Genomic DNA, 25,083 nt, shown 5'->3' with positions numbered 1-25,083 from the left:
ATGATATGGAACAAAGTTATCTGCTCTTCACACATACAGATTTGCACTGGCAATTCAACAGCATCGTAGCAAGACTGTTTTTATATTATATTTTATTCAGATTTTCATGTTTTATTCATATCAAGTCCAGCTTTTCTTTTACAAACAAAACTCCCTGCTGTGGGAATTTCTTCAGCAGATTATTTCTTATAAGTCTCTAAAATAACTTTAGTACCTAAAGTGATTAAACATAACTTAATACAGGTATCTGTCAGTAAAATAAAGATTCACATAGTTTATAACTAATAGACACATTTAATTTCTTCCCTCCTCAAAGAACAGACATTACGACAGCAGAGGGGCTTAAAATACACAGCTGTGTATCTATGTATGTGTACATCCTTCATCAAAAAGTGATTACGGCATGAATCTCTTATGTAACAGCAAGCTCAGTGTATCTGATGCATTAAATTGATGATGCTGTTTGCAGGGTAGGGGGGGGAACAGCACTGATCATCACTTGCTTTCCAGAGTCTGATCAAAGCCTTGAATGCAGATGAAGACAGCCACTGCTCCTCAGACTATACCCCTTAAGTAATACACACATACATACACAATTACCGATACTAGTAAGCAGCCATACAGCTGAGCAAAGAAATAGCACTTGTGAATCACACATACCAAAAAAAAAAAAAAATTAAAACTCTCTCTTGAGCACAGCAATCTATCAATAGTTCAAAGAACTATACTCTACCCAGCCATTCAAACTTTCCTACAAACTGCAGTATTAAAATTGAACTATTTCAAAAGGCAGGTAACAGCATTTCAAAGCTGCAGAAAATACAAGTGTAGCACATGCAAAAATAGAGAAGAAATGCACAGGAAGAATTTGGTTGCAAGGAAAGCAAGGAGAAATAGGACAAAAGATAAAGTTAAAAGGAAAAGTTTAAGAGACAAATAGACAATTGGCCAATATAATTACAAGAAGCCAGTATTTCAGAGGAAATGCTGAAATTCAGCAAGTGTTTTGCTAAAAAGAAGCTTCTAATATTACCTCTAATTTTACGACGTGAAGTGAAACTCACTTTACAGTCTCACGCATTCCTCTCAACATGCCAGCTATGAGTCTACTGAAGTTTCCAGCGGGTAAAAAAAACAAACTAACAAAAAAAGGTCCTGAAAATCTAAGTACCAATTGAAACCGGGTTTCCAAACGTTAGCATATCATGATTGCGAGAAAACTTTTTTCCTGAAAAGCTGGCATTTGGTTATTTCAATTTGTCTGTAAGCAAATTCTAAAGTATAGGACAATGCTAAAGAAAGCTTATCTAAATCAAACAGTAATCACTTTCTTTCTTGAAAGACTTCAGAGATTAGCAAAATCTCTCCACTATCTCTTCTTCCAGGCAGCTGTCTGTCATCCCAGACAAGACTTTTGCTTAAATGCAGATGCAAAATTACTGTAAAACAATTACATACTATTCTGTGTTGTAAGTTCATTTATTTCATAATTTAAAATAACAGTAAAAACAAATTATAAAATGTAAATGTAAAAGTATTCTGTTCATGCAAGTTTTTATTTAAAACATTTTCAATTCATTCTTGATTAACCATCTTTCCAGTCTCCACACTCCTCTCCTACAAAGAAAAAAACCCCCAACAATAAACCCACAAAATAAAACCCAAACCACACACGCTCCAATGCCTTTCCTTACTTAGGAGTTGTCCACAAACTTTGAAGCACTGCACAGGAAACATTACGATTCTCTAATTCTGTTAATATTGTTGGCTCTCGTTGTATTTTCGGTATACAGATTTATTTGAGGAATGTCACCCTGGACTATCAGCAACTCAATCACACAATCTTCTCAGAACTTTCCCCTCACTGTGGATTTTTGCCTAACTTGTCAACTTGCATTTGCTTCTGTTATTAGCATAGGTAAAAAACCCTCCATACCACCTTCTGAATGAACTCTATGCTTTCTGCTCACCATGAAAATTTAAGATCTATTCCAATAGTTCAGAGCCTAAAAAAAAAAAAAAATTAAAAAACCCAACAACATCCCCTCCAACAATAACAAAACTCCCACTCCCCCACTGAGATTACAGAGGCTAAATTAAGGCCATATTATGGACTTCAGGTAGCAAACTGCTCTCTGGAGACTGAAACATTGCTTTCTAGAGCATGTGCACCTCCAGAAGCACTTTGGCACAAAAAAATCTTTTTAGGATTCAAAAACAAATAGGTGTAGCTTGAATATTTACAGCAATAGCATTTGATTCCATTGAAGGCAGTGAGACTTTGTACAACGGACAAGCTCGTACGGCAGTCTACAAAGTCTCTGACTAAGACTACCAAGAGGTTTGTGAAAGACAGCTAAAAACAAGAAGGCTTTTGCCAGAAGGATTAAATGCACTGTCCAGAGAGAGGCATACAGCCCTGTATAACTGCTGGAGTCCACAAATAAAGGGCAGGGCTGGAAAAATCATAGAAATTACTGCATAGGCAGGCAAGCTCTCTGCAAGATCAAGTATTACTGTAAAAGTGAGGTGGAGAGCCTGGATAAACACAGAAAGATAAATAATGCAAAACTAGTCCCCTAGTTCTCAGACACCGTGAGGACATGAGGAAGAAAGAGGTCAGCAATGGCTCCCACTGCAGAGGCAGAGATCCCGAAGGCTGCGGACATATAGCACCATGGGAAGCCACTGCTTGAGAACTGGCTAAAGCACAAGAACAGAGAGCTTTCAAACCTTAGTTCTACCAAATAAAAAAGTTGAGGTAGATTTTTTTTTATCTTCAGTTCTTCCATGTAACTCAGTAGACCTTGTAATGAATTTCTCAGAAGCAGAGCTGTTTGTGAAAACAGTAACTAGGCCTATGCAGCTGACCGATTTTGGAAACTAAGAAAGCCATCTACTTAGTGTACAGTCTCAAAAAAGCTCCACCCTGAGAGCCTCTGCAGTCACATTCCATCATAGCACAAATTCATGTCAACATAAATCTTTAACAAGTGGGGAAGGCGGAGGCCTTCTAAGGCCATCATGGGCAGAAGTGAAAGAATCCCCAGTAGACAACAGGCTCCGTCAGGATTATGGATGAGTTCAGGCATGGGATCGCAGAATGTAAACACGGATGCAGACTAGGACCACTCACCCCATGTTAGCTGTAAGTGCACCATTATGATATGGATATTATATAAATGGAATCCTTCAGCTTCTCCCAAAGCCATAGCTTCCTCACAAACATAATAAAACACAAGTGCTGAGAAGGAACATAGCCAAGTAGGTCAAATCTTCTGAAGTACAAACTCAGGGAACGTACAGGCAGGAAGAACTATTAGATCAACGAATCTCAACTCCTTTCTATTATTTACCCATTACTTCTCACCCAATTACTTCAGTACCTTGTATTTTACAAGAGCACTTATTCCAGGAAGGTATCAAAAGCTAGGATATCAAGACACTCACAGCAGGGTAACTACACAAATGGTTAAAGATGGCTGTTTGTACCTAGCTTCAGCTTCTTGTTACTAATTTTTAGGAGAAATTTCTCTAATGAATTTTAAGAAACTCTTAAGGATCTAAGCTTCTCCCCTCTTCCTCCCCAAACTCTGTGGAAATAATTGAACATTATAAATCACTTATCAAAGACTAAACTGGTAATACTTGCAAAGTCTTCTTCAAAAAAGAGAACATGTATATACAAAGCAGCCTAACTTCATCAGTACACAAGGGGAGGGGAAGCTGCATGTAGACTGCTAACCACACACAAAGTTAACCACAACGCATTCAGAATTATCCTGTGCTGAAAGGAAATTAGAGTTACAAGTCTGAAAAACAGCGAGATGCTAAATAACTTGTCTGGTGGTTTCCCTATCACCTAGGGAGATGTGCATCACACCTGAACATCAAGGATGTCATACATACCTTTTATGACCACGATTTCTTCCACAAAGACTTTTTGATTTATCAGTCTCTATGAGCTTTATATCAACAGCTGAGTTGATGACAAACTAACACACATATTATAGCTGACTGTTTCAAGAGAAGTGTTATGCTAGAAGGACAAGTCTTCAGCTATGTACCTCATAACACAAAAATAAAGAGCAGGGTAAGGATGGGCTTCCTATCTGTCCCATGCATAAAAATATTGGCAATAATAAATGTGGCAGACAACCCACATTAATTTTTTTAAGTTTTTGCTTCAAAGAACTCCTCAAATAACCCACAAGTGAACAGACACAGCAGACTACAGGTTGCACGCAGCAGCTTTTGGGCAAAGTTTCCCCTTTCATTAGTCACAGACAAGCAAGAGATTTTAGCTACATGAGTAGAATCCCAGTGTATAGGAATAGGTTGAACACAACAAAAATCAGTTAGTTAGTTTGTTTTTAAACACATACTGCTTGCAAATAAACTTATTACTCCAGTCAGAAAAGAGGGAGATGTATAAAAACTATAATTGCAAAAAGATGACTAGATACAAAGTCAGCAGAAGCCACCTCTCCTCAATACTCATAACATGATTGATAAACGCAGAATTTTCTGTTTCTATTCCAATGCTCTAAAGTTTTGTAGGTATCACAGACCTAGACAAGATACTCAATACCAAGAAACAAGCTTAGATTAAGTTTACATTATAGTTCCTTTCAAATTCAAGAAAAAGAGTCATGAAGAAGAGATCTCCATTACTTCAATAAAGCAAAACAATTTTTTTTCAATTTTTTTTTTTTTCTCTCTTTTTGGGAGCAGACCTAGCCCAACAATTTGATATTTGTGGTAGTGAAAAGTTTGAAGTGCTCTTAAATAAGAGCATGTAACAATTATATTAGAAAGAAACTTCCAAATGTTAAAAATGGAAACAACTTGAAAAGCAGAGCTATAATAGCACCTTAGAATTGCAGGCTGATGTGAAATACCCTTTAATACACAAATAAACCAGTTGCTAAAAGGAACGTGTAGTTACATAAAAACACAGTAGGTATTAAATCATTCAGAAGGAAACGTTGATTTGGGGGAGGTAGAAGAGTAGAGACTTGCCACATCCTGATAAAACCACATACTAGAAATTCTTGTCATAGAACTAGAACAACTTAGGGATCAGGCCCAGCCAGCATGGGTTCATGAAAGGCAGGTCCTGCTTGACCAACCTGATTTCCTTCTATGACCAGGTGACCCGCCTAGTGGATGAGGGAAAGACTGTGGACGTTGTCTACCTGGACTTTAGTAAAGCCTTTGACAGTGTCTCCCACACCATTCTCCTGAAGAAACTGGTGGCTCGTGGCTTAGACAGGTTTACTCTTCGCTGGGTAAAGAACTGGCTGGACGGCTGAGCCCAGAGAGTTGTGGTGAACGGCGTTAAATCCGGCTGGCGGCCAGTCACAAGCGGTGTTCCCCAGGGCTCGGTTCTGGGGCCGGTCTTGTTCAATATCTTTATTGATGATCTAGATGAGGGAATCGAGTGCTCCCTCAGTAAGTCTGCAGATGACACCAAGTTGGGTGGGAGTGTTGATCTGCTGGAGGGTAGGAGGGCTCTGCAGAGGGATCTGGACAGGCTGGATCGATGGGCAGAGGTCAACTGCATGACGTTTAACAAGGTTTAATAAGACCAAGTGCCAGGTCCTGCACTTCGATCACAAGAACCCCGTGCAACACTACAGGCTTGGGGAAGAGTGGCTGGAGAGCTGCCCAGCGGAAAGGGACCTGGGGGTGCTGGTTGACAGCCGGCTGAATATGAGCTGGCAGTGGGCCCAGGTGGCCAAGAAGGCCACCGGCATCCTGACCTGTATCAGAAAGTGTGGCCAGCAGGAGTAGGGAAGTGATCGTGTCCCTGTACTCTGTGCTGGTGAGGGTACACCTCAAATACTGTATTTAGTTTGGGGCCCCTCACTACAAGAAGGACATTGAGGTGCTGGAGCGTGTCCAGAGAAGGGCAACGAAGCTGGTGAAAGATGTGGAGAACAAGTCTTATGAGGAGCGGCTGAGGGAACTGGGGTTGTTTAGTCTGGAGAAAAGGAGGCTGAGGGGAGACCTTATCGCTCTCTACAACTCCCTGAAAGGGGGTTGTGGCGATGAGGGTGTTGGTCTCTTCTCCCAAGTAACTAGTGATAGGACAAGAGGAAATGGCTTCAAGTTGTGCCAAGGGAGGTTTAGATTGGATATTAGGAAAAATTTCTTCACCGAGAGGCTGGTCAAGCATTGGAACAGGCTGCCCAGGGAGGTGGTGGAGTCACCATCTCTGGAAGTGTTCAAAAAACATGTGGATGTGGCACTTCAGGACATGGTTTAGGGGATAGGGTGGCGCTGGATTAATAGTTGGACTTGATGATCTTGAAGGTCCTTTCCAACCTTAGTGATTCAGTGATTCTGTGAACTATTACAGATTGACAATTCTGGAAGTGGGAAATTTATGGCTTTGGAGAAGACTTAAATATGCAATAGAGAGCGAAAGGATTTTAGGGGAAAAAAACCCAAAACGCACAGCAATCAACAGCTTTAAGCATGTTTCTGTGAAGGAGTCTCTACTCAACATTTCAGTGAGGACAAGGAGATTCCAACTTCTTCCCAACTCTTCCAAGTTTCTCAGATGAATTACAGAATGGTTTGGGTGGGAAGGGACCTTCAAAGATCATCTAGTCCACGCCCTTGCCACAGGCAGGGAATCTTTCACTAGATTACATTACTCAAAGCCCCATCCAACCTCACCTTGAACACTTCCAATGATGGGGCATCCACACCTTCTCTGGGCAACCTGTTCCAGTGGCTCACCACTCTCATTGTAGAAAACTTTTTCCTTATGTCCAACCTAAACCTACCCTCCTTCTGTTTAAAAGAGTTGCCCTTGTCCTATCACAGCAGGCCCTCATAAAAAGTCTCTCCCCATCTTTCTTAGAAGCCCCCTTTAAGTACTGGAAGGCTGCAACAAGGTCTCCCTGGAGCCTTCTCTTCTCCAGGCTGAACAACCCCAACTCTCCCAGCCTGTCCTCATAGGAGAGGTGCTCCATCTCTCTGACTGGTTTTGTTGCCCACCTCTGGATCCTCTCTAACAGGTCCACGTCTGCTTTGTACTGGGGGCCCCAAAACTGGATGCAGGTGCTGTCCCAAGAGTGGACTAGAAGGGGAGAATCACCTCCCTCAACCTGCTGGCCACTCTTCTTTTCATGCAGCCCAGGATATGTTTGGCTTTCTGGGCTCAATCCATTCATCCCCCAGCCGGTACAGATACCAGGGACCGCCCCAACCCAGGTGTAAGACCTTGCCAACCTTGTTGCCCTTGTTGAACCTCATGAAGTTCACCTTGGCCTACTCCTCAAGCCTCTCGAAGTCCCTTTGGATGGCATCCCTTCCCTCAAGCTGCATCGCTCAGCTTGGTATCATCTGCAAACTTGCTGAGGGCATACTCAATTGTACTGTCTATAGCATTAACACAGATATTGACCAGCATCAGTCCCAGTACAGACCTTTGAGGAACACCACTTGTCACCGGTTTCCATTTTGACATTGACTGCAACTCTTTGGATGTGGCCATCCACCCAGTTCCTATCCACCAAACAGTCCATCCATCAAATGTAGAGAGAAGGGCGTTGTGTAGGACTGTGAAGTGCTGTCTCCAATAGGTGGAAAGGGAAAGTTTGAGAGAGAGACACAACAAGTATATTTGTACCTTATCACTCATTTTCTAGACTCCTAAGATAGCAGTAATTCACTTATACGCTATATTTTAGTCAATTTGAACACAATTCTTTACAACGGGTAGATACTCAAAATTATTAGTTACTGTCATGGAAATACCTAAAGATAACCAGGAGAGACTTGTCAGAAGATATTGGCATGGAGGGAGAAAAGAACACCTAAAAGACTTTACAGCTACTACTACTGAGGAAAAAAGCCACCTCTCATACAAGAAAATAAACACAACAAAAGCTATAGCATGAATTTTTCTGGTGAGCAATGAGCAACTTAAAAAGCTGACCTACCTCTTCCTTTCCATCCTCCAACTGCTTACTAAAAACAGAGTCTTTGCCTTTATTAGAACAGATAGAAACTTTGGCAAACAGGCAACGGATTCCTTCCCTTGCTGGAGGATCACAGCAGCAGCAGGACGTAGAGGACCTGAAGAGGACCTAGCGGATGTCAGTGGCTCGACCCGAGTAGACACCGGAGGAAAGCGGAGATTCCTGAACGTGTACATGAGCCATCTTTTGCCCCAAACACGCGGGGAGCGGTGCCCCAGTCCCCACAAGAGGGGAGCGCCCTTAGGAGCCAGCGAGGCGCTCGGAGGAGAGGAAGGCCCCACAAGCCCACCTCCCGCCACGGGGCTCCCCAGCCGCCCACCGCCCTGGCTCACGGGACGGCTGCCGTGCCCAGCCGTCAGAAGAGCCGCCCGGAGGCCCAGGGCAGATCACCTGAGCTGCCTGGCCCGACCGGGCCGGGGCAGGCGCCCACACGCTCCCCGCCAAGGGGGTGAGGGGGGACGCCCCTGGCGGCCGGTCCGGCGACACCGGCACCTCTCCACACCGCCGCGACGGCGCCCGCCCCGGCACCCCCTCGCCCCGCCGGGGCAGCCCCCCCGGCTCGCACGCCCTCCTCGCGTGGACGAGAAAGCCGTTACCTTCGCTTTTGCCCAGGATGCGGCAGCAGAGGTTCTGCAGCAAAACGTTGGGGGATTTTTGGTCCGGAGTTGCCATCGCCGCGCGGGAGAGGAGCGAGCAGCAGAGCCGGGCGCACGGCGAGATGACAGAGGAAAAAAGAAGTAAGCGCGTGCCCCCCCGCCCCCGCTAAGCAGCGCAAGGACCCGGTAACACGTCCCACCCCGGCCGCCGCCGCCCGTCGCCTAGGGCGCCATTTTAACAGAACCCGCCGAAAGCCGCAGCGGCGGCAGCCCAGAACCCACAATGCCCCTGCGCGCGCGGCGGTATCGGAGCGCGCCGCGACGAACACGCTCCGCCGCGCCGCCGCCGCCGCCGCGCAGGGGTTCCGGGGCACGCGCCGCCGGGTGACCAGGCCTAGGCCACCGCTGTGAGGCCTGCGACGTGCACCAGCCCTGACCAAAAAGTCCCCCAGATTCCCAAAAATGGAAATAGGAAATTCCCATTCTGCAACAGCCTTCCACTTTTGGAGAAGGTCCTCTCACCCATCCCTCAAAATCCCAGGGAGACCAGGCTCACTCACTCCTCCCCAGAGAAGAGCAGGTGGTTGGGCGCAGTCGGGGGGTGGCTGCACTTGCTGTGATTCACTGCCGTGGGGAATTGGGGAACGTCGGTAACTTTTCCACAGAAAGTAGTTATGAATCAATGTGGAGCTGGAAAAACGTGCTAAGATCCTCGATCCACATCCTCCCTTGCGGCTGGGCGGCCCTGGTCCCCTGTGGAGGGCTCGGCCTGCGGCCATCCTGCTGGGCCTCTGGGGAGAGTGGGGTGCTGGCCTGCAGTCCTATCACTAACCAGTGCCTCAGACTGGCTTTCCAAGATGTCTGTCTGCCATTTCTTTTATTCAGTAAATTCACGCTGAGTCTGGGCCAAAATGCCTAATTCAGCAATAATCATTCTCCCTGTGCTGCTGAAGCCCTGCCCTAACCCACCTCTGCTCTGTCCCCTAAGAGGTGCTTTGAAGCACTGCAGCAGCCAGGTGGGCTTGGTGCACCACTGACTGTAAACAAATATATTCCTGCTGTGCAACACACTTCCTTCTGGCAGCCCCTGTTGGCTTCATTATCTCTGTGTAGCCACGATTTTGTGTGTATGCCTTCTATGGACACATACATGCAGGCCTTTCATTATGGGAACATTATAGAGGTAAAAGATGGCTCATCACTAACATTTGTCGTAGAAACTAATCATGATGGCAAGCCGAGAACTGAAATTCATTGAGGATGTATGGGGTTTTTTTACTTGGAATATTGTAGTAGGACCATCATAGTCTTACCACTCCCATTATAACTCTTCAAATCCTAGTGGTGCTTTCTTTAGACTTTTTTGAGAACCAAAGTAGAACCCCAAATGAATAAAGCTATCAGAACTTTATCCCATGTGAATAATGAGAGGTTGTAATCTGCATCTCTAATAATTCTGAAGGAAAGAATTCAAAAGTGGTGTGACTTTTTTTTCTATCGAGCAGCAGAAGAATCTCCATTCCATTCTCCACCTGAAGCAAATGCAGTTGTTTTAGAAAGAGATGGTGACTCACTGCTGCTGTCGGTCACTTCAGATTCCAATTCCATCATGGAAGGTATTAATCTATCAAGCAGCAAATATGGTTCCTCACATGGGAGAAAAAAACTTTGGCAGTAATATCAGGAAGTGGTGTTTCTTTGCAGTATATTTAAATTCCAAAGGAATCCAGTCACTTCTGTTACTCTGGATATTACTAATTCTTTCTGGTCATGCCGGCTGCTTTACCCATGGCAGTTGTGTTGCCGTTCTGAAATCAGAATACATTGAGCAGCGCAATAAGAACATACCATTAAAATGGGCTCACTCATGTGTGCCTGCAAGCAAAAGTACAATTACTAATCTAAGCTTTTCAACTTCAGCAAATCTACATCCTATGTTATGCTTCTGAAGTACTGTAATAGCCGACCATTCTGCTACTTTACTGAGAATGTATCCTTTCATTTCTAGCCTATTTTTCCCAAGGAAATAAGGCTTATGCAGTTATTCTGTGTTTCAGTGCCTTCTTATAACTGTTGGATCTCTTCACCAATTTTAAACAAATTTAGTAGAGGGATAGAGTTCTATAGAGTAGATATTATAGAGGGATATTAACTTAATAAAAATATTATGGAGTTCAGTGGTTAGTTCAAGTTAGTGCCCCCTTGAAAAGAAAGGTAAGGATAACTTAGTTCTGTCTATTGTGTTTGCTATTAGCAAACTGGCTAATTGGTATGCACACCCTGGATAGCACGCTATACCTAGCTCTGAAAGAGCTATGATACCAGCTGCTTCTTGCCTGGCCTGACAGGTGGAGGATGCAAGAACTGCAGGCATAAGGGACAGAGCGCTCTGGAAGTAATGTGGGAAATAGTCAGAAAGAGGTAGGGAAGATGCAAATTGGTGGGAAATACAGGAAACTAAGCTTCATTAGTTCTACTGGTCACAGAACTCCTTACTTTTTCTTAGTGAAAAGAATTAATCTTGCAGCCCTGGCTCAGAAATGCTAAAACTGATAAGGCAGGTTGCTAGTGTATTGTGGTTCTACCAAATCCAGTACAGCTATGGTCACTTAAATCAGCTTAAGATATCCCCCAGCATTTTTATGAACATGTAGAATCATGTCTTAATTCATTTAATTTTTGAAAAGCAAGGAAGAAAAAATATCAACTATTTTTTCTTACTATATAAGTACAAGCTCAGTTCACCTTGCTGCTTGTCCTCCAAGCATGGGACAATTAAAAAAAATGTAATTGCCATTCAGACTTTTCATAGTGCAGAAAATCCGTCAGTCAGCATAGTTAAATGCATACCTTTAGAAATATGAGAGTGACTTAGAAGGAATTTAGCTTATCCACAGAAGCTTAGAGAGACTTGCATTCAGAGCTGCTACATAAAGAACATATTTCTGATAATAAATAGCTTTATAAAAGAAAAATGTACAATGAGATCCAGCAGGAGATGGAAGCTGAAGCTGGACAAAATAAGGCTAGAAAGAATTACAGTTTTAATTCAATAAGGATATTCAATCAGTAGAGAGGTATGTTTAAGAGCACGGCACTTTCTCCATATCTCAAACATTTTAAACCAGCTTTCTGTTACAGGCTCAGTAACCAGATACAAACCGACACAGAAGCTACTGCGTTCTGTGTATGTTGTGCACAAGGTCAGACTGGAGGGTATCATAGTCCCTTTTGGTCTTAAGCTTTCTAAATCTAAGCAAAAATGCTAAGAAAATATTCTTACCCTCATAAAAAACCTGAGGGCTAGTTGCTCTGGTTTTCTTAACTCCTTTATGGTTATGTCTACAGGGCACAATACCTTAGATAGCTCTAGCTGTTGGTGGGACACACCAAAATCAGTAGAGCATCATGCTGACACCTCCAGCATTTCACTATGCCAGACAGACATATTTTTTGTTGTCATACAACCATTGTCAAGAATTATAGTGGCTGGAGACAGAGGAGTATACTGTCTGTGCCTTACTTAGCATATGGCAGCCCTGGAGGAGCAGCAGCTGGGTCTCTTCTGGCTCCAGCACCATTTGGTTTCTGTACCTAAGCATATATTTTCCACATAGGCAATCCTATAATGGTCCAGAGCCCTGCTGTGCTGAGTCTGCGGTATTAAAAGGTTATTAAAGCTACCCACAGGTCTAACTTTTGAAAGCACGTATGTTTTAGGATGAGGTGTCATGACTTGATTTCAGACAGATGTTCTCCCTGTACACGAGTAGAGCTCAGATGAAGAGAGGGTTTGATCCAACCAGTTTAACCCTCCTGAGTGTTAGTTCTGCCTTGCAGCCTACTTGTAGCTTTCACAATATTGCTCCCATCTCTCCATTTTCAAAACTCTTCGCTTAAGCCATTCTTCTGTTGACTGAGGAGCCTGAAGTATTTGCCATTCCATAATGCCAAATACTACAGAAAGTCCATTGAATTGACATGTATATCAATAAAGAAACCTGTGTTTTGAAATACTTGGGAGGTGCCAGAAACTATGATATAAGCTATATAAGGGTAAAATTGAGGACATTTTCCTTTTTTATTTTGGATTTTTTTTCAGTATTTGCAGTAAAATAAGAATTTTAGATGAATAATAGTAGCTATGCTATAAACTGGAAGCAGTACTTCTTGCTTCTCAGAACAGTTGTCAGTCTTCTGGTGCTGCCTCCACTATCTGGATAACTTTCATTTTTACCAGTCCAGTACTTCTTAGCCATAAACAGAATTCCTTTCCAACATGTGGACATCCAGACACACACACACTGAAGCCCACTCAATATTAAATGTTATTGATTACACAGGGGTGGACAGCATTATGGACCTTTGTAATGAATAGTGTAACTGCCACCAGTAAACAGGCATTCCAACAAGCTCCATAAAACTACCTGACCTCTTCTAAGTTCCTGTGCTTCTTGTAGTGTCACAGTCATGTTACATATATGGAGCTGCAGTAAGGAAATCACATCAAATCAACTTCTACCAGAAAGTCATTTGGTGAAAATATTTTGCAAGAACACTTCTGTTTCGTCAAAACCCCCCAAAATGCTGTCAAAATATTTTTGAAAGTTAAAGCCACCTTGTCGCAACTATTTAATTTTAAAAAAGCAGAGAAATAATTCTGAAAGGGAGCCTGGAGAATGAAGCTCTGTAATAAAATGGAGTTAATATTTCCAAATATATGTTTCATTTTGTATACAACATCAGCTTTTCAATAGTTTTGACCATATCTGGCTTCAGTATTTTAGAGCAAATGTTTTGCATCTTTCTCAGCTATAGACAAAGGAGGGGGAGGAAACTATCAAAATAAGACACTGAATACAAAAATGGTAGTAGCAGAACAAACAAAAAAAGATGTACTAATGTGTTTGTAAGGAGATTATTTCCATAAATGTGATAATATCACTAGGCAAAAGTAACTCATTAAATATAGCATAAGTCAATAACAAAGCTCTACAAAGCATTGCAATACTGTACAAGCAGGAATGACAAGGTAATTGGAGTTTTTGGATCAATTTTCTTTTTTTGGTGGTGGCGTTTTATTTAATTTCACTATAAAGCAATATGGTCAGAGATTTAGTCTATTCTATTCTATTCTATTCTATTCTATTCTATGCTATGCTATGCTATGCTATGATATGCTATGCTATGATATGCTATGCTATTCTATTCATTAACTTTGTTTACTCATTTCCCCAGGTGCATATTTCTTATGCCAATAGCAACTCTCACATCTGTGTGAGCTGAAAGCCTCAAGGTCAAGGTTTGTGTTTTTCCTTCTATCACAGGGAAGAAAAGACAGCAACCAATTGGCAAAGGAGGAACCAATTCTTTTTATGCTTTTAATTGTTGAAAATATTCATAAGCTGATAAGCAAATGTCTTCTTTTGATTGTTTTTGAACTAGTTTTATTCAAGCTCATTTCTGACAGTATACTCTTTAAGGGGTCAGTCTGAAGATTTCACTCTGTAATGCTTTTTCAAGTTTTTATTGATTTTTCTATTGATTCTTATTTTGAATAAGAATTAATTCAATATTTTTTATTGATTCTTCTCTCAGAGTTTGGAGAATTTTTCTGATACTCATTCTTTTCTTTCCAATGGACTAGTCAAGAAAACGATGAAACTAGCTATATCTCTAGCTGTGTTAAATGTATAGAGTAAACCATTTTAAAAATAGAGGAAAACATTTTCATTTTCGTTCCTGCAGGTTTGGCTATAGCAATTAGTCATTTTGTAATAGTATCTACCATACTTCCAGACCAAAATGGCTGTCAAGGTAATAACATCCCCTGCAGAATATGTCTTGAGCTTCATCTTCCTACAAATATTGAAAGAAAATTGCTATTCACTTTAGTGAACCATTCATATTCATGGAGCTGATCGTCCATCTCCTAAAGTCCACTTCATACCAGCCGGAGCTTTTTACTGTTACAGTTCTTGAAGATTACCAACTTCACTCACAGTATTAGGAGGAGTCTCTGTATATTACTATGTATTTGTGAGGAAAGACATAAACTAACATCACGCCATAGCCTTCTTGAGAGAATAAGAACAATTCCTAGTGTTCCTGCCTGCCACATTCTAGCCTGATGATTAATATCCCGTGTATCTAAGTGAGTGAATACAGCATTTTTCTCTGTTTCCTGCATTGAACTATTGAATCATTTTGCTATCTCTGATTAAAAAGCTACCATATTCTGTTAAGAGATTCAATAAATTGGTCTAACAAAGTGACTTTTAAGGCCTGAATTTACAAATGGATGTCCTCATTGTTAAAACATTGGTGGGTTTTAGGCTTGTAAATGTCTTTGTGAATCCAAGCCTACATTACATGCTCCCAGATGCTCAGATTAGAGGATGCCACAGAATTTCAAAGTACAGCTTATTTTTACCACTGTTGAACCGGTAGCAATAGTGAGGCTATAGACAAAAAGAGCAGCACTGGAGCTACAAAGGTTTGGCGATTCTTAGGTGTGTGATTTAGCAGGGAAACCACGTTTGCTTCCTAGCTGCAGGATTGTTTCCTTGTCCTGTGGCAGGGTAGTTTTTCTTTAGGTAACTCATTTTGTGTTATACTGTTCAAAGATTTCTTAAGTATAATAGCTGGTGGATTAGGAACTAATCTCAACACTTACTCCCTCCTGAAAATCTGAGGCAGTTAAAAGCATATTCTAGGAGAGTCAGGCTCCCGGAGACAGACATAAATACATGAGAGAGACAATCAGATAGTAACTGGAGCCTCTGAGAATGAGGTTTGTTAACTTTATTTCTTGGGTTTCCTCTGTGTAATTAGATCAGTTCTTAACTGAGAGCCTATGTAGATATATCCCGTGTTTCCATTTATAACAACAGTGAGATAACACCTTCCATCTCAGGATGTCCGTCCCTGCACAAAAATTTTTAGTGTTCTCTGAGGCAGAAAGGGTTTGAATCCCCATTTCACACAGAATAAAATATGGAAATATGGACAGGCACAGAGGAAGCATTTTGCCCAAGGTTATAAAGGAAACATCTGCCCAGCCCAGGAATATAACCCCGATCTTCTCTTTTTATTACACTTTAACCACAGAACCATCTTTCCTTCCTACTTAGAATGCTTTCAGTGTTTTTAAATGCAGCAATTATCCTTTGACTGCTTTCTATTTAAAGACAGGGATATGTACTCAGCACATCTCTAGAAGGCACACCAGCAGCATACATTTGTTAAGAACAGATTGTTCAGGTTTCCTAAACCTGAAGAAAGAAGTCGTTACTGTCTTTCTAATCCCGAAAGCATTTTACAAGTCAGAAAACCCTCTTCTCCTCAGTACAAGAAAAAATAGTGAACACTATATTCCAAATAATTTAGAAAGAATAGTTTTTCTTATGAAGATTAGAATTCACTGGGTTGTGATTACTGTTATCACTATCGCTTTGTGAGGGAGAGCGTATAACAAGAGTGGCACAATCTTTGTGTAAAAGTCTTCTAATAATCTTGTTTAGGAATATCTTTTCTCCAAAATGAGTTGTTGGTAATTTGAAGAAATGAGATTTGCCTTTAGTTGTTTCTTATTTCTTACAGAAATGAGTAGCAAGGATTATTGTCCTGCCTTATACAGACACTATGAGACAACTAAATACGTGATCAAATAATCAAACAAAGCAGAGTGCAGTCCAGGATACTGTGCAGGTTCATTTCATTTCCCAGTCACTTCCTTTGCTGGACAGAAACACAACAGAAACCAGACAGAACTGTTTATCAAACAGTTAAGATAGAAAACATTACACTGAGTAATTCCAACACAGTCTACCTTACTGAATGGAGAAAGAATTTCAACAACAATATACTTGAAAAGTCAGTGTTAGCTGAAAAGCAGAAATTTTCCTGAATTGTCTAATAGGACGTGAGGCGTCTGCATTCAGTTATGGGCACCATAGGATTCCAGGTGCCTAGTTACGTTTGCCTAAGAGAAAGGTAGTCATGTTTATTGTGGGAGGACTTCACAGTATCTGAAGCTGTTGGGAAAAAAGAAAGTCTGTAGCTGTGTAATTATAGACTGAAACAAGGATCTAAAACAATTACAAGGTTTCAACATGTGTCACTAATCAACTGTAAGTTTTGCAACTTTCTTAATATATGGAAGGTTATTGATTACATGATTAGTTTGACTTTAGTATAGAATTCTTTAGGCTAATAACGAAACTGCTAATCACGAGGAAAGCAGGCCTCATGAAGATTAAAACAAAGAAGAGTTAAGAGCAAGGACTGAGAGATTAAAGAGAACAGAGAAAATATCTTAACCTTGAGCATAGAGACAGACTGGCAGGAATGCTCTAACAAGGGTGATAAGAAGGAACCGCTTGGCTGGACAACAGAAGGGGCAAACATCCAAGGAGAAGAAATTATCCTCAGGAGACCTGTGCCCATAAAAGGGAGAAAGGAGTAGGGGGCTGATCCCCAAACGACCACCGACGACCACCCGAGACCCCCGCGCATGCATAGTATAGTTTTGCAATGCCAGAATTATGTAAATGTAGTAGATGAGCAAGGAGGCGGTGATTTCTTGGAAAACGTGTGAATATTCATGTCTTTAAGGTATATAAAGGATGATTTTTTGTTTCAGCGCACGCATGTTAGGAGGAGATATCCCCCATGCGTCCAGCGCTGCAATAAACATACCTGCTTTATAACTCTTTTGAGTTGTGAAGTTTGTTTCAGCACGTCAGGCTACCCTGCATACGTGAGGCAGGAGTACTGCCATGAATTCAGCCTTGGCTCAGGGCTCTCAATTTCCATTTGCTGTTACTGTGTAAGGCCCTATGTTATAGCGAGCTATAGCAATTCTTTAACAAAGACAATACAACACCACCGCTGCATTCATCTAGGCCATACCTATTCCCTGTGTTGCACTGGTGTTGACTCTTTAAAAGGTTAGGTAAATAGGAGAAAATACGTGTTTCCTTATGATGTACCACAGCATTACAGGCTTACCTGTGCTTATCCACTGAGATTTGCTGCAGCACATCTATGGAGCCTCCTGCCAGCGGACCAGGTGGTGCTGGTTACTTGGGAGTGCAGCATCGCTCACATCTGGGCCCTGCACTCCTGCAGGATAGGAGTGCATGGATATGCATGCATCCTATCCTGCATGGATAGGATGAGAGGAAACAGCCCCAAGTTGCACCAGAGGAGGTTTAGACTGGATATTAGGAAATGCTTCTTCATTGAAAGGGTAGTCAAGCATTGGAACAGGCTGCCTAGGGAAGTGGTGGAGTCACCATCGCTGGAAGTGTTCAAAAAACGTGTGGACGTGGCACTTTGGGACATGGTTTAGTGGGCATGGTGGTGTTGGGTTGATGGTTGGACTTGATGATCTTAAAGGTCTTTTCCAACCTTAATGATTCTACGATTCTATGATTCTATGAAAGCAGGGTACTGGGTGCCAGAGGCTTGTTCCAGCATGGAGTTGCGAAATTGGAGGCTTATGCTTGTCAGAAGTGACTCTGGGTCTTATATGTCAATGTAGCTATAATTCCAGATGACAGGCACTACATATCTTCATGCAGAGTAGTGGAAAGAGGTTCTGAGGGGGCTGTTTGAAAAAATTAATGTAATAAGGGAACGATCTATGTTAATAAGTACTGGCTCAGCTAATATATTGTGTGCATCTGCTAATCATAAATTTTCTCTCATTTTAATCGCCTATTATGTTTTAAGGATAAATTAATCATTGTTTGGAAATGGGCAAAGCTGTCCAGAGAAAGCTAACTGTTTTAAAACTACAACTCTCAGCTGGAAACGATGGAAATAGCAAATAATCAGCAAACCCTGGATTTCTGATGTCTAAAACCAAGTTGGTCTTCTATAATGTAATTTAATAAAAACATGAGGCCGTTTGGCTGCATGATAAGAACAAGTTATAGACTGTTGGGAGAGATCTCCCCTGGTGAGCTCTCCGGATTATGTTTCTGTCCAGGCTAGCTTCAGAAAATGCAGCTGAACTACTGCAACCTGAGAACACAAGAGTGCCAGAGCAGAGAGAGAAATGGGACAAGTAAAACACAAACACTGAGACATGATGTTTGGTAAAGCAAGCAGCAGGATCTGAATCTAATATTCTCCTGCTGTAGAAAACAGAACAACACTAAAAACAGATCAGAGCTCATGTCTGATCGCACAGAGACCTTTTCTCTGACACGGCAACTTGTCGGTAAGCTGTGTTACAAACCTGATGGTGCTCATCAGCATGAAACAGTAAAATTGTTAACGTTAATATTAGTATTGTTATAAGGAAGATGCATAAGAACATAAAAGCAAGTTTATCTGGGATATCCAGCTGAAGTTATCTGGCCGGTAGAAAGGAGGAGAGCTTCAGTTAGCAGGACAGTGTGCTTTTGCCCCAAACACCAGAGATCACTAGTTGTGTGTCTGCAGTAACAGAGGGAAGTGATGCTTGCATCCCTGCAAAAGGTCGGACAGGGCCAATCTTTTGAGCCTTCAAAAGATCAGAGGGCCTTCTGAAAAATAATTTGAAGTTCATCCCCATCCAAGGAGCCGACACCAGGTGGCACTAAAGAAGGCAAAGAAAATTTAGCAAGTTTTTAAAAAACAAATCGTGCTCACGGACAACCTGTGCCTGTACCAACAGGATCCTCTGCCGAATGTAGGGGCGCTGGCTCGGTGGCACTGCCCTGCCGGTGGCCATCATCAGCGACGTTATCATTTATGTGAAGTCGCTGTCACAGTTCAGCAGAGATGACGAGAAGAGCACCTACCACCTAGTTAATAAAGGGCCTGCGTGGTGGTTTTTTTTGAATGCAGACTGCATCTCTCACTTGGAAGAAGAGGGCTGCTCCGTTTTGCTTTGCTGTTACAGGATGCATTAACTGTTCACCGCATATTCCTGGTTTCTGCCCGCTGTCTGGGACTGCTGCTGTTTGTGCGTAGTCTAGAGACAGTTCAGACTCGTCCAGACACCAAACTAACATCCCTACACACGCCCCAGGGCATGGGCTCTTCCCAAAGCTTTTCCACTTCTGGTGAGGCAAATGCCCCAGCAGCATCTTAGCTCTGCAGGCTCGCACTTCATCACTTCAGCTGTTAAAAGAAAAAAAAAAAAAAGTATGGTGCAGGGGAGAAACAGGGAGATGACGGTATCCCTCTTCCCCTGCCTTCTCTTCCAAATCTTCCCCTGCTTTCTCAGCAAAATCGCTGATGTACAAAAAATCAGGTTGAATGCTTCATAAATCCATAAGAGAATAGTGAGTTCTCTTGCACCAGGAGCGTGGCTTTTTGAGCTGTTTTGTCTATGTGACCCTCACTCTTGGGGGACTAGCACCCCATATTCCTGAGGGTTTGACTTCACAGACTGCTGCTGGACCATACATGTGCTCTGCATGCCCTTGCGTTCTCCTTCTCCCTGAAGGCATTAAATATGGAGCGGTCCCATCTGCTGTTCCCTTCTTTTGCCACGTATAATCCAGAACAACAGGACTCCGTAGCAGTGGAGGAGGAGAACAGGTTGCGAAAAAAGAACAAGCAAAAAAATAAAATTTGAAGGATTAAGATTTGTTCAGAATCCAATGAATTGTCAGCGCTGTTTTAGCAAGTATCTGAGATTTCAGCTCGTGACACCAGTGCTGGTCATGAGAGACAATAACATTCAGAATTTAAATATCAAGAGGATGTTCAGTTTCAAAGACTAGTACAGGGTTTGCATATGTCAGATCTAACTATAGAACATACAAAACTGTACACCTCCTACATCTGTTTCCTTAGACGCCTGACAAAATGACACGCTGCTTAGACTGGGTTGAGCCCTTGAGTCTAACAGCACATCGTGTCCCAGCCCTTTGGGGATGTGCAGGGGAGCTGCAGATGACCATTTTTTTTCTCCTAGATCAACAAATTCCCCAAGTGCATGAGAGGACATGAGGCTGTCAGGCAAGCCAAAGGAACTATGTCAAATCAAAAAGGCACAATATCGCATCAGGGTGAATAAGATGAGGTATGCAGGACACCTGCTTTCACTGCTCTGGTGCACGAGAGCCTGAGGCCGAGATGATGACCTTCAGGGCATTCTGTAAGATTCAACTGCTTACCCAACTCTTTTCTGCAGGTGTGAGGAATGGTCGTAAGATTTATTGCATATGTTTTGTTGATGTTGGCAATTGTTTGGTGTGTGTAGCTCACCTACAGGTCTATGGGTCTATGAAAAAATCAAAATGTATCATTGCTTTCAGATGATGAGTTCCGCCATGTAATTTACAGCAATTTGTTTTCACTGAAGGTAAAGATATAAATCAGAAGTGCATTTTATAACTTTTGGGATGTTATTCAAAAATTTCTTTTTGTCTTATGTCTTTTTGTACATATTGTTTAGAAACATAAATAAAATCGTGGAAAAGTCTTGATAATATATTGGAATAGAATTTGTAGGATCATACTTAAATTAATGTATTTATATTTTTACTAATAAGAGAAGCGCGTTTGAATAAAAGCAGAAAATTCCGTTGGTTGCTGTTACTTACACTAATCTATAAGTACTTAAAAACAGTCACAAATATCAGAAAAATTATAAAGCTTAATACAAATAATGAAATTAATACAAGAACCTAATGTGAAAATGCACTATTTGTGATACGCCGTATTTTTCCTATTTTGAAAGTGTATTGTCCAGTCAAGAGTACGTAGCTTAGATGATTAATTACATATACCAAAGAATGGGCATCAAGATATAGAGGATAAGAACATTCATATGCTAAAGCCTGTTTGGTAGGGAAAACAAGGCACAAATACTAAAGAAAGTCTTTGATATTACAGCAAGATGATCAGGAGCTTCCAGAGCTCATGGCAGGAAAGCACGTAGAAACAGTTAGCTTCATTAACTCCACAATATAGAAAATGAACATTAATTTTGGACAGATATCTTTCACCATTATTCACTCAACCACATCGTGCATTTTTGAAGGCACAGGCATATTTAACTGGGACATTTCACATAGAATTAAATGCACATGTCAATTAAACAGTCCTTAAAACACCTTATGTCAGTATAACGGAGATCAATTTTAGGTACAGCTGTCAGCTAAATAAAGGAATCAAAATTATTGACAAGGGTTTACTTTATAGTTCATGCAAGTCCATTTTCCATTGGCTTTGCTGTCACCTGTGCATCGCTGCTGCTTCTCTTTTTCCAGAGCAGGTCTGGTCTGTTCCAGCATCTTTAGGTCTGTAAGATGCCATCGCGGAGCCTCAGTGTTCTTTCCAGTAAACAGATTCCTCCAGCTCAATAACACTTTTCTCTTGGTTTGTTTGATGAGGCCGAGGTCAGGAAACAAAAGGATTTTGTTCTCCCGATACTGGATATTGCATTGCTGGAGTTGCTTTCAGCAGTTTGTCCTGTTCTCCTATTTCAAACTTAGACAAAATTAAAACACTCCCACTGTCATTCGCAGTCACATTCTCCTCACTGGTATCCTACAGCGCTTTTCTACAGAAAATATGTTCTTCCCTGATATCAATTTCCAGAAGTTCAGCAGGAATTTTAATAATAAATGAAATAGGATCTATCTGGCCGGCACCAGAGGGGAAACGAAGGCTGTGCAGAACTTCAGACATCGTTTGATTTTCAGTTGTTTCCTCCCTTCTGCCTCGTGACATACATTTCACAAAGCAATATAGGCACCTCAGCCACCTTCAGTCCGTGCCATTTTAAAGGCACTTTTAGGCTCTTTACCTCCCCTTATCATGGAAATAACAAGCTTTCAGGAAAGAAGTAGAACAGACAGATACGGGCAGAAACTATTTAGTTATCTTACCGTAGTCTGCCCACCACCAATGGTATCTGAACTCAGAGCTCCGGAGCGTGAGCAGATGCCGATACAGCCCAGACTGCACCACAGAGAGGCCGCAGCAGGTATGTGTTGTCTAACCTTCTGCGATATCCGATTTGCCAAGTACTTTTTAAAAATGACGCATCCAGAAGCCTTTATATTCATACCATGAGTCTTTACCAACAGACTGCCGATTCAGAGAGAGAACCGGACTTTCATCACAGTGATGCCCAAAATTAAATCTGTAATGGCTTTAAACAACATTTTAACTATATTTCCTATACATTTCTTAAAAGACATAGCTTAGTGCTAACTGAAAAGACAGTCAAGGGCAATACCACCAACCACAGCATTTGTACTTTGCTTTAATTTTGTAAACGTTGAAGGATAAAGAACAATCACAATATAACACTTAGTTCCTCTTCACAAGTACCGTCTTCTTTTCCCATTAGAGCTCGACAATGGATTACTGTGCTCTCTGCCGCAAGTAATCATTGATTACATCCATCTATCAGCTAATTGCAAGCAAACCCTTCCTTAAAATTCCTGCCAGGAATTCCAGCCAGAGAAGCCTCTGTAGCAATCACGCCAGGCTTAGCTCGACGCTAACAGAATTGCGCAAGGCAGAGTATGCATTGTCTGCATTGTCTGCATCGTGTGCGTTGAGAAACAGCTACACGCACCTCAGCGGAGATCACGGGAACACGCGTAGCTGGTCTCTGGCTGTGCAGCACAGGCATCATCACCGTGAGCTTCAGCAGCAACGCCCGTGCTTCCCACAGGCGAAGCGGTGGTCACTTCCCAAACTGCTGATGCGGTCGAGAGCCCTGATAGCGATCTTCCTTTACATTCAGCGAGCCTGCTCTGTATCTGGACAATCTGCCATGTATGTGTTTCTGCTGCAACATTCCATTGTTCATGACATGATCAGGACAAAACAAATTTATTTTACAATAATCCATTACCATTTTCAGAACTTTTATCAAAGACGTGTTTTCCTGTAGGCTTTTCGTGACAAAACAGATTCAGAACCTTGCATTCCCCTGCAGGCAATGACTTTCTGGCTGAAAAACCTCGCTGGCTTCCAACTGGAGAAGCTGGCAGGAAGGAGAGGAACATTTTAGTTCCTTTTTACTACATACTGTGTCCTCATGTTAAGTCTTGAGATCTGCAAAGTAGTTGGAGAATATACCCTTTCAGAACATTATCAGCTTCTCCATCCGAGCATTTCTGCTCTTCCCCCTTCATCTCTACAGTTGAAGTAGTGTTAACCTTTTACACACATCAGTATATGAAAATGGTGGATAGGTTAAAAAAAAATATTAATTTTTCAGAAAAGGCACAACAGCAGCCTTTTGTCTTTCCCAAACCTTTCTTTTGACATGTAACCTAACCCATAGTGTAAATATTTCAGCATTCAACATCACTAGAGATGTACTTCTCATGTGAATTTTCAGACTGCATTGCTGAATAAAGTAGGTCAAATGTTATTTTAAGAACTGAAATGATCATATTCTGAAGAGCAGTTGTGTGCACACATGAGAAAAAGCAAAAAAGCTGACCAATAACAATACCATTGCAGATAAAAGCTCAGGACCCCACCTGGAGTCCTGTGTCCAGCTCTGGAGCCCTCAGCACAGGAAAGACATGGACCTGTTGGAGCAGGTCCAGAGGAGGGCCACAAAAATGATCCAAGGAATGGAACAGCTCTCCTAAGGGGACAGGCTGAGAGAGTTGGAGTTGTTCAGCCTGGAGAAGAGAAGGCTCCAGGGAGACCTTATTGCAGCCTGCCAATACTTAAAGGGGGCTTCTGACAAAGATGGGGACAGACTTTTTAGCAGGGCCTGTAGTGATAGGACAAGAGGTGATAGTTTTCAACTAAAAGAGGGCAGGTTTAGACTAGATGTAAGGAAGACCTTTTTCACAACGAGGGTGGTGAAACACTGTTACAGGTTGCCCAGAGAGGTGGTAGGTGCCCCATCCCTGGCAACATTCAAGGTCAGGTTGGACGGGGCTCTGAGCAACTTGACCTAGTCGATGATGTCCCTGCTCATTGAAGGAACCTTTAAAGGTTCCTTCCAACCCAAAGATTCTATGATTCTGTGATCTTCCCTGTAAAAATAGGAATACATTTTTCTGGATATGTATTATTCTATTATTTTAATGATTTACGTTTACTTGTTACATTTCACTAATAGGAAAAGTAAACAAGACTAAGGACAAAGAGTTAGAAGACCTTTAATTAGAAGTTACTGACACACAAGTTTTGATGACTCAGACACAAGATGAGCAAGTCTATTTACTGCTAGGAAGAGGTTCTCATCTGTTTTGCATATTTGAGAGCCATCCTTATAAAGTCTTTGGCCATTTTCCTGGGAATGTACAGCTGCCGTACATAAAGACTCTCGGTACATACCGCCCAAGTCTATTTTAACTTTTTATGGCATGGGGACCCTAGTTCATTTTGGTTTTCAGTCTACATTTAATCCTGAATCAACTCCATGGACTTCATAGCTTTTCTCACTCATGCAAAGAATGGATATGGCTCATACAGTTTGATTCAAATTCTGCTGTGACCTAGTCTTCGTGTAAGGAACACCTCTGAAGATATACATGTGTCCTGGAGTTACACTT

The 25,083-nt window shown here is 41.9% G+C and overlaps 1 protein-coding gene across 1 annotated transcript in view; it reads right to left on the bottom strand.

Annotated features, from left to right (window-relative positions):
- Positions 1-8,669, bottom strand: part of TUBGCP3 (tubulin gamma complex component 3) — a gene marked incomplete at both ends in the record, with an annotated part of 60,667 nt that extends 51,998 nt beyond the window's left edge. The window contains one exon of the mRNA XM_082013886.1: positions 8,594-8,669. Within this exon, the coding sequence (XP_081870012.1) occupies positions 8,594-8,669 (76 nt within the window). The remainder of the gene's footprint in view (positions 1-8,593) is intronic.
- Positions 8,670-25,083: the final 16,414 nt, after the last annotated feature.

The sequence above is a fragment of the Phaethon aethereus genome, assembly GCF_964289735.1.
Source record: "Phaethon aethereus genome assembly, chromosome: 1".
Lineage (NCBI taxonomy): Eukaryota > Metazoa > Chordata > Aves > Phaethontiformes > Phaethontidae > Phaethon > Phaethon aethereus.
Note: the sequence above shows the minus strand (reverse complement) of the source record. Positions and strands in the feature narration are given on the sequence as shown.